The sequence below is a fragment of the Mytilus edulis genome, chromosome 1, assembly GCF_963676685.1.
Source record: "Mytilus edulis chromosome 1, xbMytEdul2.2, whole genome shotgun sequence".
In the NCBI taxonomy this organism is placed as follows: domain Eukaryota; kingdom Metazoa; phylum Mollusca; class Bivalvia; order Mytilida; family Mytilidae; genus Mytilus; species Mytilus edulis.
The window spans coordinates 124,566,962-124,585,661 of NC_092344.1; the positions used below are offsets into that span (position 1 = coordinate 124,566,962).

The 18,700-nt window shown below is 33.3% G+C and overlaps 1 protein-coding gene across 5 annotated transcripts in view; it reads right to left on the reverse strand.

The window, feature by feature from the left end:
- Nucleotides 1-260: 260 nt before the first annotated feature.
- LOC139518866 (probable proline--tRNA ligase, mitochondrial) overlaps nucleotides 261-18,700 on the reverse strand; it is a 126,295-nt gene continuing 107,855 nt past the window's right edge. For 3 of the 5 annotated variants that reach the window (XM_071310517.1, XM_071310523.1, XM_071310532.1), the window contains exons 12-14: nucleotides 3,149-3,284; nucleotides 1,427-1,606; nucleotides 261-392 (exon numbers count right to left, since the gene is read on the reverse strand). In XM_071310517.1, coding sequence (XP_071166618.1) covers nucleotides 282-392; nucleotides 1,427-1,606; nucleotides 3,149-3,284 — 427 coding nt within the window. In that variant the 3' untranslated portion in view covers nucleotides 261-281. Of the gene's footprint in view, nucleotides 393-1,426; nucleotides 1,607-3,148; nucleotides 3,285-9,946; nucleotides 10,027-11,102; nucleotides 11,171-11,701; nucleotides 11,734-12,750; nucleotides 12,845-13,667; nucleotides 13,776-15,544; nucleotides 15,618-18,023; nucleotides 18,108-18,700 lie in introns of all 5 variants that reach the window. The other 2 variants (XM_071310543.1, XM_071310551.1) reach the window with 1 other exon arrangement.

Below are 18,700 nucleotides of genomic sequence, written 5' to 3' on the forward strand. Positions count from 1 at the left end.
CTAGAATACAAGAATCATAAAAGAACAATAACACAATAGCATGGTGTTTAAGTACAGAGCCAGGTCATATGTATCAAAGAAACACAAAGACAAATTGAACACTGTAATAGCTCAATAATATTAAAGTCTTGCTACAAATTCTGAAATCTGTTACATTTTAAATAGTAAAATGAAAATTGTTTTAAACATTTTGTAATTTCCATGATGTGCAAGTATTGGAAAAGAAATGGGGAAAAGTAACTTTTATAACAAAGCTGTAATTAAAAAATATGCATTTATTGTCATGTAGTTTTAATTTGTGAAAGTTTGGAAATGATTTGAGATGATGATAAAAAATCTGTAGTTTTGTTATAAATGTCCTGTAGTTCATACTTTGGTTCTTCATCAATGGCCTGAAATTAAATTAAAAAAATTCCTTAAATTTATTAACAGATCATTAGTAGCATAAGGAGAAAAAACAACGACAAAAACATTTTAAGATAAATATAAGTTTGTCACAGTAATGTTACATCTGAAGCATTAGACTAAAAGGGTTTTTACCAGAGGTATCAACCTTTTGGGACTTACCATTTGTTAATATGAGATATCATGTGACTGTAGTCCTCTTAATCCAGATATTCTAATAACAAACAACAATTCTAATGTTTTTTTTACCTATAATTTACTATCAGTGAGTTTCTAATTATAGATTATTGTTGATCATCTCAACGAGATTGATTTTCTCGCTTGAACCGGGACGGCGAAAGCCAGAAAGGCAATCGAGTTGAGATGACCAATGATAATCTGTTTATGGCTATTTTAAATATGACGACGTTGTCAATTTCATGTCAATTTCGTTAGCAACATCACGTGCCTGCTTAGTTTCTAGCGATAATTTTCCATCTCAAGCAAGTAGCATGATATGAAAAATTATCACAAAAAAAAGATCAAAGGAAATATGCACAAAATAGCGATAATATCAGTGTTATTAAATTGTATTTAATATCGGTGTTATTAAATTCTATTGTAGAAAGGTGTATGCTACAGAGATTTTAGATAGTTTACCTTTTATTCAATACTTCTGGTACTAATTATTAAACTGCAGTCAACAAGATCAAAACAATTGGTAGATATTAACTCTTTTTATAATTTTGTACTGTTCCAGAGGACTGTTAGTTATAAAACGCTCTCCCTAGTTTTTGGTTTGAATCTGGTGCCTTAATCTTCAGTTTCTTATGATGAAGTATTTTTCAGCAGTTCTTTATGGACCATGACATGCAGTGTCTGCCTTTCTTTGATGTATTTGCCCTTTAGAATCAACTTACATATTTTAGCGTTTTTCCTCTATTTATTTCTACGGGCCATTGCATTTAGTATCTGCCTTTCTTCGAAAAAGTGTTTATTTGTCCCTTTAGAATCATCTTTCATATTTTCTACTATTACTTACACTTTTTCCAATAACAACAACGTAAGGGTATCCTAATCTGTTTGCCTGGGACAACCTGTTACCAACAGTAAATTTAGTCCTGTCATCAATGACCACTTCCCCGCGGAGGTTTGGTACAGCCACTATTTCATCATACAGTTTATTAGATAGCTCCATGAATTTATCTTCCATATAACCTTTCTACAACAAAGAACATTTAGAATTAACAGCATCCATAGTGACAATCTAAATTACCCATTTCTGTGTATTACTATATTTTCTTGGGTTCTAAATTTAGATGGATTGAGGAGTTTTTTTATGGATAATTTGGATTTCATGGTTTTGCCAAAGTCTGAATACCAGTCTATAAAAAATCAAATATGTTGTTAACCTCCATGAAAACTGGTTTTATACCAACAATAAGAAATCCACAGTGTCTAGGGTCTTCATTTATAGAATAAAATTTTAAGCCTACCCTATAAAAAGTAAAAACACAAAAATACTGAACTCTGAAGAAAATTCAAAAAGGAAAGTCCAAAATCAAAAGGCAAAATCAAAAGTCCAAACACATCAAACGAATGAATAACAACTGTCATATTCCTGACTTGGTACAGGCATTTTCTAATAATACTACTTTAAACAGGTTGAAAAGTCATTGATAAAGATAACTCTTGAGAAATAAAAGTTTAGGCCAAAAGGAAATGTTATTGCTAATTTCTTTCTTTTACCTATTTCTAGATAAGCTTATTCTGGCTTTCAGGAATACTTTAAATAACAAAATTTAAAACTTGTAGGAACCCGGTAAAGAAGAAGCTAATAAAGACTGTTCAAATATATTTATGGACAGCATAAGTGATGACCCTTTCTAATCCTTGAGTTTTATATGTTTTAGATGCAACTGATATGTGTTTTTATGATTGTCACATGTTTTTAACAATAGTCATCTGTTGTTATCATTGTCATATATTTTTAACAAGTGCCATGTGTTGTTTCAATTGTCATGTGTTGTTATGATTGTCATATGTTTTTAACAAGTGTCATGTGTTGTTATGATTGTCATGTGTTATTAACAAGTGCCATGTGTTGTTTCAATTGTCATGTGTTGTTATGATTGTCATATGTTTTTAACAAGTGCCATGGGTTGTTTCAATTGTCATGTGTTGTTTTGATTGTAATATGTTTTTAACAAGTGTCATGTGTTGTTTCAATTGTCATGTGTTGTTATGATTGTCATATGTTTTTAACAAGTGCCATGGGTTGTTTCAATTGTCATGTGTTGTTTTGATTGTAATATGTTTTTAACAAGTGTCATGTGTTGTTTCAATTGTCATGTGTTGTTATGATTGTCATATGTTTTTAACAAGTGCCATGGGTTGTTTCAACTATCATGTGTTGTTTTGATTGTTATATGTTTTTAAAAAGTGTCATGTGTTGTTTCAATAGTCATGTGTTGTTATGATTGTCATGTGTTTTTAACAAGTGCCATATGTTGTTTCAATTGTCATGTGTTGTTATGATTGTCATATGTTTTTAACAAGTGTCATGTGTTGTTTCAATTGTCATGTTTTTAACAAGTGTCATGTGTTGTTATGATTGTCATGTGTTATTAACAAGTGTCATGTGTTGTTTCAATTGTCATGTGTTGTTATGATTGTCATATGTTTTTACAAGTGTTTTATTACAATTCTCATGTGTAATGATTGTCATGTGTTGTTGAACATGGAAAGAGAAATAAAGACTTACCATCTGTGGAATGATACATATCTGGTATGGTGATATTATTTTTGGCCATCGTATGGCTTCATCCTCGGATAATACTTCTATACCAGCCTGTAGTATTCTGGTTACTCCTAAACCATAACATCCCATATGTGTTACTCTAAATATAACATAACACATTTTGTAACACATATTAAAAGTTAAAAGTCTGAATTTGATTGCTGTCTATAATAAATAATTTAGTTTATTGTTTGGTCATGAATCATAGATAATAAATGTTGGAGCCCTTTACAGTTGTCTAAATGGTAAAAGTTTTGTACATTGTTGAAGGCCATACAGTTACCTTGGTTGCTTAAAACCACATCCTTTGATGATAGTTGTTTCATTGGAAATTATACCCCATCTCCTTATTTTCATATTAATCAATTGACCTATTTCTGTGAACATATCTTTAACATTGTATACATTAAGTGTCAAGTGCTTATATTGAGGCTCCCACAGGGTATCCCCCTCAGGTCGCAAGGTCGCTTTTAAATTTGTCGCAAGGTCGCGAGGTCGTTTTTAAGGGAAATGTACAGGTCGCAGGTCCTTTTTCCCAACATAGAGGTCGGAAGTCGTTTTTATATTTAAAGGGTCCATTTAAGTGCCCTTGGGCTGGGTTGTTCTTGTTTTATTTGAGGCCATCAAGAGATGGCTGTCTGTAAGTTGGAAGTTCCTGCTCTATTGAAGTTCGCGTTGTCAGCTCTAGATTTATTTTTTGTGTGGCATTTAATGATTTAATATGTGATGTCTTCGTGCCATTAACCCATATCCGTTCTTTTCCATATTGAGACCAAAAACAGGAGTTGAACTTTCGATTTTTCAGAATAGTAGTTTCAACCAAACATTCAGTATTTCACTAATCCAAACCAATATTCATATTGAGCAAGTTCCCAGAACTCTTATAAAATCACCGGGGATGTAGAGCTGGATTTACCTACTGATACTTTGAACACGATCTATAGACTGATGGCAACAAGGAAATGTCTTGAAGACAGGTGTGTCCCGCTCGGCGCTTATGTCCATTTTCGATGGGACTCCCCAATTTTTACACAGTTGTTAGTCCATATCATGATAAATACAAAGTACGGTTCAAATTTTCATGAAGATTCGACTTACAACTTTTAAGGAAAACAGAAAAACTATATTTACCGCAACAATGTTGTCTGGACATAAAACATGAAACTGATCATCAACTTAACTTGGATACATTTTTTTCTTTGCAGCACACACAGAGACGCTAGTAGCTAGTGCCATATGCGCTAGTGATGACCATCTCCCATAGTATACTTGAAGCAATAACCCAGACCAACTTAAATCTTTTTTAAGAAACAAAAATGGTCCAAAAATGATCATAACTTGACAATTTGATAGCTTATCACAGGCTCTAGAAAGAAAGAAAAAAACCGAAGACTTCTAATCGACTTTAGTTACAAAAAGGGTCACGAATAGTTCAAAATTGATTATTTGAAAATTGCATGTTGATTTAAGATGAAAATCGAACTTAACTTGTACTTTATAGTGCTAATACCGCAGTCCCACTAGGCCACAATCGCACTACGATCTGTGAAAACAATTTTGATGATCGTAGTACGATCCTGTAGATCGCAGTAAGGTAGTATCACAGTCGTGGTGAGGTCTTCAAGATCGTGATGAGGGTGGCCAACTTCAGTTTTCTCGTTTGAATTGTTTTACATTGTCTTATCAGGGCCTTTTATAGCTGTCTATGCGGTATGGGCTTTGCTCATTGTCGAAGGCCGTACGGTGACTTATAGTTGTTGATGTCTGTGTCATTTTGGTCTTTTGTGGATAGTTGTCTCATTGGCAATCATACCATATCTTTTTTATATTTGAACATGTTCAAATCAATCGTGGTGTGGTCGTGTCGACATCAGGTCGTAGAAGAAGTGTAGTGAAGCCGCACTTAGGTCGAAGTAATATCGCAAAGGTCGCTGTACCATCGTACGATGTACGAGCGTAGCGAAGGCATGATTGTATTCGGAGAGACTGCACTATGATGTCACAGCGACGTTATTACGACCTCACTACGACCATCACATTCTCACCGCGACCCAACTACGCTTCCAATACGACTATACCACGTTTACACCACGCTGTTCAAGACCTTAGTACGATTCTAGCACGCCCTTGCCGTCCTCATCACGCTCTCCTTACGACCTGACTACTTTCATACTATACGACCATCATTCTAATTGTCATTTGCACATAAAAATATTATATATTTCTAGGTTTTGATTGTCTGTATGTAGTTCTTGTTCCTTTTTTTTCTAATGGCTCAACCATATATAGATTATCCATTTTTAGATGGTGACGTTCCCTTGTCACCATCTTACGGTGTTTATATATCTCAACTTGTACGATTCGCTCGTGTATCTAACAATGTTTTAGATTTTAACGAGAGAAATTTATGTATTACTGAAAAATTATTACACCAGGGTTTTCGATATCACAAACTAGTCAAAACATTTACTAAATTTTATCATCGGTATAAGGACAGCATTCGTACATATAGCTCAACGTGTAGACTTCTTATACGTTTAGGTATTTCACATCCAATTTTTTATGGAAATATTCTTTACAAAGCACAAAAATGTCAGTATTCACCGCAGAAACTAACAAAACCTTTAAATAGTCTTATTAAGAAGGGATATAGTTACGATACTGTTGTCAGGTCATTAAAGATTGCATATTTTGGCGTTAATATTGATTCACTTATAGGGTCTTTCATTTATTAAAAAAAACAGTTGTTGGCATGACACGGGTTATGTTCTTCTCATATATGTTATGATGGTATGATACTAACCCCCTAACGGGAAGGATTGTGCCTGATATTCATATGATGAAATCATAATCTTTCAATCAGTTTAATTGAAGTCTGGAGCTGGCATGTCAGTTAACTGCTAGTAGTCTGTTGTTATTTATGTATAATTGTCATTTTGTTTATTTTCTTTGGTTACATCTTCTGACATCAGACTCGGACTTCTCTTGAATTGAATTTTAAATGTACGTATTGTTATGCGTTTACCTTTCTTCATTGGCTAGAGGTATAGGGGGAGGGTTGAGATCTCATGAACATGTTTAACCCCGCTGCATTTTTGCGCCTGTCCCAAGTCAGGAGCCTCTGGTCTTTGTAAGTCTGGTATTATTTTTATTTTAGTTTCTTGTGTACAATTTGGAAATTAGTATGGCGTTCATTATCACTGAACTAGTATATATTTGTTTAGGAGCCAGCTGAAGGACGCCTCCGGGTGCGGGAATTTCTCGTTACATTAAAGACCTGTTGGTTACCTTCTGCTGTTGTTTTTTCTATGGTCGGTTTGTTGTCTCTTTGATACATTCCCCATTTCCATTCTCAATTTTATTATATTATACTGTTGGTTTTTCCGTTTGAATGGTTTAACACTAGTTATTTTTTGGGCCCTTTATAGCCTTTCGGTGTGAGCCAAGGCTCCGTGTTGAAGGCCGTACGTACCTTGGCCTATAATGGTTTACATTTATAAATTGTTACTTGGATGGAGAGTTGTCTCAATGGCACTAATATCGCATATTCCTATATCTATTGACACATCTGTGTCATCTTTGCTATCGTTCACTAAAATATCGTCATTTGAGCTGCATGGACCAGCAAAAGTTGAAATTTAGGTTGGATTGGTCGGTCCGAGATCTCTGCTCGATCAAGATTCGTTATTATCAGAGCTCTCTCTGCCTCTACATCACCCTACCACTACGCCCACGTGTTCTTTAACATTTTGGTGGCATGACTGTATTGTTTCCAAGAAATCTATGTACATGTATTAATCAGAAATAGAAGGAATGGAATGGTGTTGATATGGAACACGATGTTGACATTATTCAGATAAAGTAGTAAGATCGCGGTATGAACGTACAATAATCGCAGTAAAAGCGTGTCAAGAACGTACAATAATTGCAGTAAAGGCGTGATAAGAACGTACAATAATCACAGTAAAAGCGTGGTAAGATCGTGTTGCAATCGGATAACTCGTGGTATGGTCGTAGTGAGAACATGATGAGCGTAAAAAGATCTTGATAAGCGTAGAGATCGCAGAACGTGGTCTAATCGTAAGCTTATTAATGGGGACGTAGAAGCATCGTGAAAGCAACTAAAATTTACATTTTCATGCCGCTCATACCGGGACCTCACCATGATCTGAATTTATTTTAGATCGCGGTGAACGTAGAGCGATCGTGGTCTAGTAGGACTAGGGCTTAAACAATTGGGAACAAACGAAATAAATCTTTGATCCGTTCTCAAGTTTTCATCTGGATACCACCCAATCTTATTAAAAGTGACGGCGACATATAAAAAATCGAGGAGCAAGTGATGAAAACTTATTTTAATAAGATTGGATACCACCATGGGACGGTGCGACAGATGGAAGTACGGACGGATATCCAACCATCATGCCATGTCAAACTTCTCTACTGCGTGTAGTGGGGTATAAAACAGTAGACAAAATTGTGACTGATATGGCCGGAAAACCAGTATGGCTGACCATGGTTGGTGGGACCAACAGTCAGCAGTTCATGTTTAATAACAGACATGTGATTTGGGCATTTTATTTCATCAGATCGGTCCGATGACGCCAGCCGATTGTTCATCCCGATCTAGTTCTACTAGTGGGAAGAACGTAGTCATGGGGGAAGGGGGAAATAGGCTGAGACTGAGAATCAGTAACTGCGCGCCGTTTTGCCGATCTGTCAGATAACCGAAATGGCGACAAAGGATCACAAAGGAAAACATCGCGCCAAAAATGGCAAGGTCGTTTTTAGTGTGGGTGAAGTCGGAGGTCGTTTTTTCCAAATTTTACAGGTCGCAGGTCGTTTTTAGAAGGCCCTCAGGTCGGAAGTCGCCTCTAAAAAGGACGGAGGTCGCAGGTCGTTTTTGACCCTGCGGGAGCCTCTATATTAAGCAATATATATTGGAATGTATGCATTAGTGTTTCAAAATAACTTTTACTATTCACATGTTCATCAAATTATGTCTAAAAGTGTCAATCTGTTAGTATCTAAAAACAAGATCACAGCCTGAAGAAAAGTGCAAATCTTTATCTATTTCAATACAATTGGTATACATTAATTTTTTTTTCCATAGAATTTTTTTCTCTATTTTTCCACAAAAATTATTTTCAAAGATCTATTCCTCACATTTTATAAAAAAAGACAATGTGGTATGATTGCCAATGAGACAACTATCCACAAAAAACCAAAATGACACAAACATTAAACAATTATAGGTCACCGTACAGCCTTCAACAATGAGCAAAGCCCATACCGCATATAGTCAGCTATAAAAGGCCCCGATAAGACAATGTAAAACAATTCAAGCGAGAAAACTAACGGACTTATTTATGTAAAACTAGAGGCTCCAAAGAGCCTGTGTCGCTCACCTTGGTCTATGTGAATATTAAACAAAGGACGCATTTGAATTCATGACAAGATTATGTTTTGGTGATGGTGATGTGTTTGAACATCTTACTTTACTGAACATTCTAGCTGCTTACAATCATTCTATCTATATTGAACTTGGCCTAAGAGTTTCAGTCGAAAATGTTAGTTAAAATTTACAAATTTTATGAAAATTGTTAAAAATTGACTATAAAGGGCGATAACTCTTTATGGGGTCAATTGACCATTTAGGTCATGTTGACTTATTTTAAGGTCTTACTTTGCTGTACATTGTTGCTCTTTACAGTTTATCTCTATCTATAATAAGATTCAAGATAATCATGATAATAACAAAAAAGGCAAAATTTTCTTTAAATGACTAATTCAGGGGCAGCAATCTAACAGCACTTTGTCCAATCCATCTGAAAATTTCATGGCAGATAGATCTTACCCTGATAAACAATTTTACTCCGTGTTAGATTTGCTCTAAATGAATTGGTTTTTGAGTTATAAGCCAAAAACTGCATTTTACCCCTATGTTCTATTTTTATCCATGGCGGCCATCTAGGTTGGATGGTGGGGTCACGCCACACAGTTTTTAAACTAGATACCCCAATGATGATTGAGGCCAAGTTTGTTTAAATTTGGCGTGATAGTTTCAGAGGAGAAGATTTTTGTAAAAGATTACCAAGATTTACAAAAAATGGTTAAAAATTGACTATAAAGAGCAATAACTCCTAAAGGGGTCAACTGACCATTTTGGTTATGTTGACTTATTTGTAGATCTTACTTTGCTGAACATTATTGCTGTTTACAGTTTATCTCTATCTATAATAATATTCAAGATAATAACAAAAAACAGCAAAATTTCCCTAAAATTACAAATTCAGGGGCAGCAACCCAACAACGGGTTGTCCGATTCATCTGAAAATTTCAGGGCAGTTAGATCTTGACCTGATGAACATTTCTACCCCATGTCAGATTTGCTTTAAATGGTTCGGTTTTTGAGTTATAAGCCAAAAACTGCATTTTACCCCTATGTTCTATTTTTAGCCGTGGCAGCCATCTTGGTTGGTTTGCGGGATCACGCCACACAATTTTTAAACTAGATACCCCAATGATGATTATGGCCAAGTTTGGATTAATTTGGCCCAGCAGTTTCAGAGGAGAAGATTTTTGTAAAAGTTAACGACGACGGACGCAGGACGACGGACGACGCTGGACGCTGGACGCCAAGTGATGAACGAAAAACAAATATGTAACACATAAACAAACGACAACCACTGAATTACAGGCTCCTGACTTGGGACAGGCACATACATAAATAATGTGGCGGGGTTAAATTTACATACTCACATATTTTTGGCATTTTTGTCTTTGTAAGTAGATCCTAATATTTCTGAATACTTTGTGCCCAATAAAAAGGAATGTCCAACCTGAATAAACAAAAGTCAGTTTTTTTTATTTATAACAACTTTCAATATTTTCACAGACATTGATGATACAAAGTAACTTATATATATAACTAAGGTTTATATTTATCTACACATCCATGACACATATCACTGACAGCCAGATAATTTTTGTTGTCAATTTTATCCCAATTATGGATTTAATTTATATGATTGTATGACATCAGTATATGGCCATGGTGTATGACTGATATGAAAATGCTGTATTATTTTTCACTATCCAAAATATATATCCACTCTATTTTTAAATAAATAGTCCATATTTATAAGATCTTATAAACCAATGTTTGTCACTTATAACACAATAAAATTCTCAACAGGCACAGCTACATATGACCCCAGAGGTCGATACCTTAACAGTGGAAGCAAGTAGGGACACTACATTCAATACAGCTCTGGGTTTGGATTTAGTTAAATATTTGACACAACATAGGTTTCTAACCAAAAAATAATGTGGTCTAAGAGCTAAAGATTTTGAAATTGGACTTTTACTGATTATAATCCAATATCTAAAATCTAAATACATAAATGCAGTTGAGAAAAAACCCAACAACTTTTTATTCGTTTAGTGCCAGCGTCTAGTTATTTAATTAATCTATTTAAACCTCAAGATAGAAACAAATAATTAAATAAATGATCCAAGCCAATGTCCTTCCTCCAATCAAATGAGCCTCTATAAAGCAGTGATGATGTTGGATCATCATTCAAGGGCAATAACTTATTAAAGGGTCTACTAATTTGAAAATAAAATTAGGTGGTTTAATCTTGACATTTTAAATATTTGGATCCCATTTCTAATGGTTTTCCAAATACCTGAGAATTACTTGCATAAAATCCTAATGTTCTATTCTTATCAAATATCTATAATGATTAGTTTGTGTTTATCCTTTATTAAATTTATAAATCAGTGTCCAAAGTAATATTCTGATTTAGATTGGTGTATATTGCATTAGTTTTTAAATTTTCAGTATTTATTTAGATCTCTGAGTGGCAATAGACTTTTTAGTATCCTTACTTTCATTAAAATGTGTATATAATACCTCTATTGCAGACATTTTATCCAACCCACTTCCACAACTGGGACACTTGTTCTCTCTTACTGAAGGGTCTGCAATACAATACTGATAGAATAAACGCACATAATATATAAGCTAAAGGGTCTGCAATACAATACTGATAAAAATAAACACAAATTCCTTTCAATTGTTTAACACTTGTCATTTCGTTGGCCATTTATGGCTGACAATGCAGTTTATGCTTTGCTCATTGTTAAAGGCTGTACTGTGACCTATAGTTGTTAATTTTTGTGCCATTTGGTCTACTGTGAAGAGTTGTCTCATTGGCAATCATAATATATCTTCTTTTTTTATTACACAGCATATATAAACAAAAGGATAAAATATTTTCGTGTAATTTATTAAAAATATTTTGCTTGACATAGTGAAAATGAAATATAAAATCAATGCAATCAAATGCCGACAATTATTCAGAAGTGTGTATAATAATGAAACTAAATACCTATCTAGTTTACTACTGAGCTGAAAGTTCAAATTTTTACTGTCTCAAGACATTTTGTGTCTTTGGAGTGTTATTTAATTTTGTCGTAATATGTAAGAAAAAAACAAGAAAAAGAACAGACCTTCAACTTCAATATTTCTTCCATACTGACAGCTGTAAAAAAAAGTTAATATATCTATATCTTAAAAGTATAAATATTGGAGAAAAACTAAATAGACACACTTTTACAAAACATGAATTTAAAGTTTGAAAAGATTTATTTCTACATCTTTTGAATAGAAGCTATTTAAAAATTTGTAAATCAGATTCCAACATTGATGTTTTTAATGCAATCAAATCAAAAATAATTTCCATGACTCAGCATTTTATTCAGTAAAGGCAGAGACATATGTCTCTGGTAAAGGACATGTTAATTTAATAATAAGTATTTTCCAAAAAGATAGTGAACATTTGGTAAACAATACATGTGTAGAAGTCTTATGCACATGGAGAAGTCTGAACACACTAATACACATGTAGAAGTTAATGAACACATACATACATCCTCATGTAGATGTCTGAACACACAAATACACATGTAGATGTCTGGACACACAAATACAAAAGTAGAAGTCTAATCACACATAAACACATGTAGAAGTCTAGACACATACACACATGCAGTGTTTAGACATACACAATTACACATATATAGAAGTCTTGACATACAAATACACATGTAGAGGTCTGAACACAAATACACATGTAGAAGTCTGGACACACAAATACACAAGAAGAAGTCATGACACATAAATACACAAATAGAAGTCTAGACACATACACACATGTAGAAGTCTGAACACATATACACAAGTAGAAGTCTAGTACCACAAATACACATGCAAAAGTCTGAACACACAAATACACATTCAGAAGTCTAGAAACACACACATACACATGGAGATTAGTCTGGTCACACATAATATCATACAACACTTCTTGGTGATGGATTAGACTGTTACTTCCATTTGTTTGTGTAAATCCACAGTAGCACCCTCCTTTTGGGGACATTAATTCTAATTGAAACTACAGGGTTTCCCTTCCCAGTTTGTAAATGTAAACATTAATATTACAGAGTATCCTCCCCTTAATTCTCTATTATAAATGACCAAGGAACCAACTTATACTGACCTAGTACAGACTTTAATAGTGTCTTCTCCAATGTCTGATTGCAGGAGAAATTCATGTGAAAGTTTCCCGCCAATATTACCTGTTGCACCAATTACTACAAAAATAAAATATATATACTCACAATTTTTATCATTACTTTTCCTTTTGCCTGATATAATAAAAGTTATGATAAATGAATAAACTGTTTAAATAGTTTATATGATCAGCAAGGCAATTTCAACTAACAAGTCAAATTCTGCAAATACTGTTAGCAGAGCCAGACTCTTACTCTTTATTGGAGTGATTGGCCTTATAAAGTTTTTTTTTATCCTCTATTGTGTTTTGAGCAAAAACTACATAAGAAAGAGAGAAACTAAACAAACCAAATGATCAGCATTACAATATCTACAAAACAAGAGTTTTTTTATAATTACCTTAGCCGTATTTGGCACAACTTTTTGGAATTTTGGATCTTCAATGCTCTTCAACTTTGTAATAGTTTCGCTTTTAAATATTTTGATATGAGCGTCACTGATGAGTCTTATGTAGACAAAACGCGCGTCTGGCGTACTAAATTATAATCCTGGTACCTTTGATAACTATCTATTCTCCTCTACAATGTTGGAATGTGTCCTATATTGAATATGCACATAGTGAGCGTCACAGGCTCTTGATAGCCTCTAGTTTTATCTTATCAGGTACAAAAGTTTTAATAAACACTAAGAATAACAAGACTATTATTTGGTGTCTCCTAATATCAATATGAAAACCAAATTGTGAACTTGTGAACTTAAGATGTGCACTTTTACTTTAATATTTTTAGTTGCTGTCTCATTACCTTAATTTCACCAAACTTCAGCCTTAATTAATCCAAAAGCACCAATTTTACTTCACCAGATGCACAGTTTTACAGTTGATGTCTCTCTAATGATATTTACCTTTTTTGAATTGTAGTCCAAGTCTGTTGAAAATATTTTCATAAACTTGACAAACTTCTTCATATGTTTTTTTAGCATTCTCCTCTGTTGTGTCAAAGGTGTACAAATCTATAAATAGACAATAAATGGTGTAGAACACAAAAACCTACACTCAAGATACATTATTCCTACATGTTTATTTAAAATATATTTTATCTCCAAATTACGGGTACTTACTGGTACTAAGTCTGACAATGGCTTGTCAAACTTCAACATGACAAGTCAGCACATTCAGTTTATAGTGATATCATTTTCATAAGTACTTAATGCAAGGTATGTCAACTTCCTGAAGTCATATTAATCAAGTATTCGGAAGATTTATGAGCAATACTTTAGAACTTGCTCAGAAAAACATCTACAAAATAGAAATGCCACATAGAACATATTTCATGCATTGTTGGTGGTTGTGCTATGGAAGTAAGACCATCAACATCATTATCTTGGACTAGAAAAGAGTCCTGGGAATTTATGCCATAATCAATAGTTAATTCACGGCATGCACTAACATTGTACACTGGCAATAATCAAATCAATTAATTACTAAACATCCATATTACTCAAACAACAGTATCGGTGTAAACACATGTAATGATCAACAAAGGATGATGATAAGAACTTACTGATGTCTTCAACCAATTTTTAAGGGTAAAAAAAGGGTGCAACGAAATTGTTCTTATTTACTTAGTAACTTACTGTCCAGCTGTCCTGCTTATAAAAATGTTTGCTGTGGCAGTACACAGGTGATTAAATTACTGAGACAGGATTCGCTGAAAGTGTAACCCTTCGAAAGGTGTTCTTGTTTGTAGCTTACCTCTTTTCAAAAAAGTTTTAAATGATAATTAAATGCAAACATTTGAATATAAAAAAAGATGTGGTGTGATTGCCAATTAGACAACTATCCACAAGAGACCGAAATGACACCAACATTAACAACAATAGGTCACTGTATGGCCTTCAACATTGAACAAAGCCCATACCACATAGTCAGGTATAAAAGGCCCTGATATGACAATCAATGTAACAATTCAAAAGAGTAAACTAACGGCCTATTTTGATATTTCGAGTTTGACTTGATTTGATATCCAAGGAGGCAATGTTAATATCTTTTTTTCCTTTGTGAAGGCCACATTCTAACAGAATTTGTTTAGTTGAGTATCATTTTGGTATTCAATACTCAGTACTACCGAGTAGTACTTGAGTACTCAAGTACTGTTGTCATCCCTACTTATGCTGTGTGACATAGAACATATATCTGTTTAATCATTTGGCACTGTCATTAAAGTGTCATGTACAAAAGTGGTAAATCCCTAGGTGTACTCATTCAAGACAGAGAAAACAAGTTTATATATCAATTAATAGGACAACAAACAAATCGTTAGTGTTTAGAGTACCATAAATCTGGTTCAAAATCATAGATTTAGAAAAAAAGTTCACATGATAATGAAGGCACTCAAATTTCAAATAAATGTGGTCATACCTTCATGGTAAATTCCCATAAGTAAACAAATTAACCTGATACAGATATTCATGAACAGATTTAATCAACTTTTTCTCTACATTTAAATGTATCCATTACAAAACTTCAAAGTGAGTGATCTCCCCTTAGAATAATTATGAAAGAGTACATCTGCTACATTCAAGTAGTTTATGAACATGCTGAAGTTAGACATTTATGTATATCAACCTCTAAATATTTTATCTATTTTAGATGATTATTTCTTAGATTTAACCCAATACAAGCTTATGTTGAATAGTATTCACGTCAAATATCAGCTGTAAAAACAAACAAAAAATAAAACAATTTAGTATTGTAAGCATGTTTTATGGTGAAATATTACCTTTCATTTCAAATTCTCTACTCCTTAAAAGTCCATGCCTAGGATGCATCTCATCTCTAAACTTTCTCGATATCTGTAAAGAGTAGTTTATACATCATAACTTTTATAATACTAGTCTACACAAAACTGATATCACATGATATTTGGTTTAAAATCTTCCTTAAATCTTCAGCTTTTAAGTTATAAGAACCATGAGGGTTTGGATGGTTTTAAATGATTAAAGAACTAGAGGCTCTAAAGAGCCTGTGTCGCTCACCTTGGTTTTTGTGAATATTAAACAAAGGACGTAGATGGATTCATGACAAAATTGTGTTTTGGTGATGGTGATGTGTTTGTTCATCTTACTTTACTGAACATTCTAGCTGCTTACAATTATCTCTATCTATAATTTATAAACTTGGCCCAGTAGTTTCAGAGAAGATTTTGTAAAAGATTTCTAAGATTTACGAAAAAATGGTTAAAACTTGACTATAAAGGGCAATAACTCTTAAAGGGGTCAACTGACAATTTCGGTCATGTTGACTTATTTATAGATCTTACTTTGCAAACATTTATTGTATTTTAAAGTTTATCTCTATCTATAATAATATTCAAGATAATAACGGAAAACAGCAAAATTTCCTTAAAATTACCAGTTCAGGGGCAGCAACCCAATAACAGGTTGTATGATTCATCTGAAAATTTCAGGGCAGATATATTTTTACTTAAAAACAATTTTATTTCATGTCAGATTTGCTTTAAATTGTTGGTTTTTGAGTTATAAGCCAAAAACTGAATTTTACCCCTATGTAAACTAACCATCATGGTTAGTTGACCAGGTCACGCCACACATTTTTAAAACTAGATACCCAAATGATGATGGTGGCCAAGTTTGGTTTAATTTGGCCATGTAGTATCAGAGGAGAAGATTTTTGTAAAAGATAACCAAGATTTACAAAAAATTGTTAAAAATTGACTATAAAGGGCAATAACTCCTAAAGGGATCAACTGACCATTTCGGTCATGTTAACTTATTTGTAGATCTTACTTTGCTGAACATTATTGCTGTTTACAGTTTATCTCTATCTATAATAATATTCAAAATAATAACCAAAAACAGCAAATTTCCTTGAAATTGCCAATTCAGGGGCAGCAACCCAACAACGGGTTGTCCGATTCACCTGATAAATTCAGGACAGATAGATCTTGACCTGATGAATAATTATACCCCTGTCAGATTGCTCTAAATGCTTTGGTTTTTGAGTTATAATCCAAAAATTGCATTTTACCCCTATGTTCTATTTTTAGTTGTGGCGGCCATCTTGGGTGGTTGGCCGGGTCATGCCACACATTTTTTAAACTAGATACCCCAATGATAGTTGTGGCCAAGTTTGGTTTAATTTGGCCAAGTTGTTTCAGAGGAGAAGATTTTTGTAAAAGATTACTAAGATCTACAAACTAGAGGCTCTAAAGAGCCTGTGTCGCTCACCTTGGTATATGTGAATATTCAACAAAGGACACAGATGGATTCGTGACAAAATTGTGTTTTGCTGATGTGTTTGTAGATCTAACTTTACTGAACATTCTTGCTGCGTACATATATCCCCATCTATAATGATTGGCCCAGTAGTTTCAGTTGAAAGTGTTAGTAAAAATTTACAAATTTTATGAAAATTGTTAAAAATTGACTATCAATTTGTCTGAAATTTTCAGGGCAGATAGATCTTGACCTGATAAACAATTTTACCCCATGTCAGAATTGCTCTAAATGCTTTGGTTTTTGAGTTATAAGCCAAAAACTGAATTTTACCCCTATGTTCTATTTTGAGCCATGGTGGCCATCTTGGTTAGTTGACTGGGTCACCGGACACAATTTTTAAACTAGATACCCCAATGATGATTGTGGCCAAGTTTGGTTTAATTTGGCCTAGTAGTTTCAGAGGAGAAGATTTTTGTAAAAGTTCAAACAAATCAACAAATCAATATCTTCAAGCATGACAAAAGTAGTGCAGAACACTGTTTATTTGAGTGAAATTTCAAAGTTCCAAGGAACAAAACTTTATCAGACAGACAGACAGACCTGAGACTTTGTTGGTAGAAGACTAAAAATAGTTTTTGTAGGATGATATCTTCTATGAGGATTAGGCAGACAATTTGGAACATATTGACCTCCTGTATATTTTCTTGTGTCTTGGTAACTATGTTTGCAGCTTTAAAATTTGTCTCTATGTGTTGTATTTTTAAGATCTTACCTAAAAACATAAAAAGGATAAAAGGGAAACAACTCTTACAGAGAAATGACTATAAATCATCAGAGGTTTTCTAATTTACATTTTGTCATATCTTTATCACAAATATTATGTTTTTCAAGATGATTAAATTCAGTGCATTATGAAAACTCAAACAGTAGTAATTCTACAATAGACTACAGTAAAACTACCTGATATAGTTTGACTGGTAATTTTTATGAGTACAATAAATGAATACTACAATAGATTACCTGATATAGTTTGACTGGTAATTTTTTGTACGATAAATTATTCCCCATCTTTGATATCAAATCAGTCACCAACTCTTCATGTGTCTAAAAATTAAAATTATATATTCTATTTAATTCTTCATTAATCTAAAAAATAAAATGAATATTTTTTATAAAACTAAAAATATTATTTGGCTCAAACTGCAAGATATATAGTTTAGATTTAAAAAAAAAAAACTTGTTCTCAGTGCATTAGTATAAGTACTCTTGATGACAAATATATCTTCACGTTATGTATGCAATTCTGAAAATTGAAAATTGTTCCAACTCATATATATTTCTTGAATTCCACATACATGCATACCAGGTACTTCGATGCAAAAATGTATCATAGCATAATTCAGAGTAAGCTGCCAATTTCATCTTTTGGGACAGTCCCTTGCTTGTTAATTGATATATGAACAGCATTTAATGTGCCTTAGCAATGCACATATTATGTGTTCAATAACAATTGGCCCAATTGATGTATACTTAATTATGGTGTAACATACAATGCAATTTTAAATTCTATTTCTTTTTCATTGGAGCAGAGCTCCGATAAATTTCATAAAAATCCAATAAGAAATGTAGGCTTATATAATAGTGCATACAATGCAATCCTTTATGATGTACATTTTACAGGGACATAATTCCTGTAC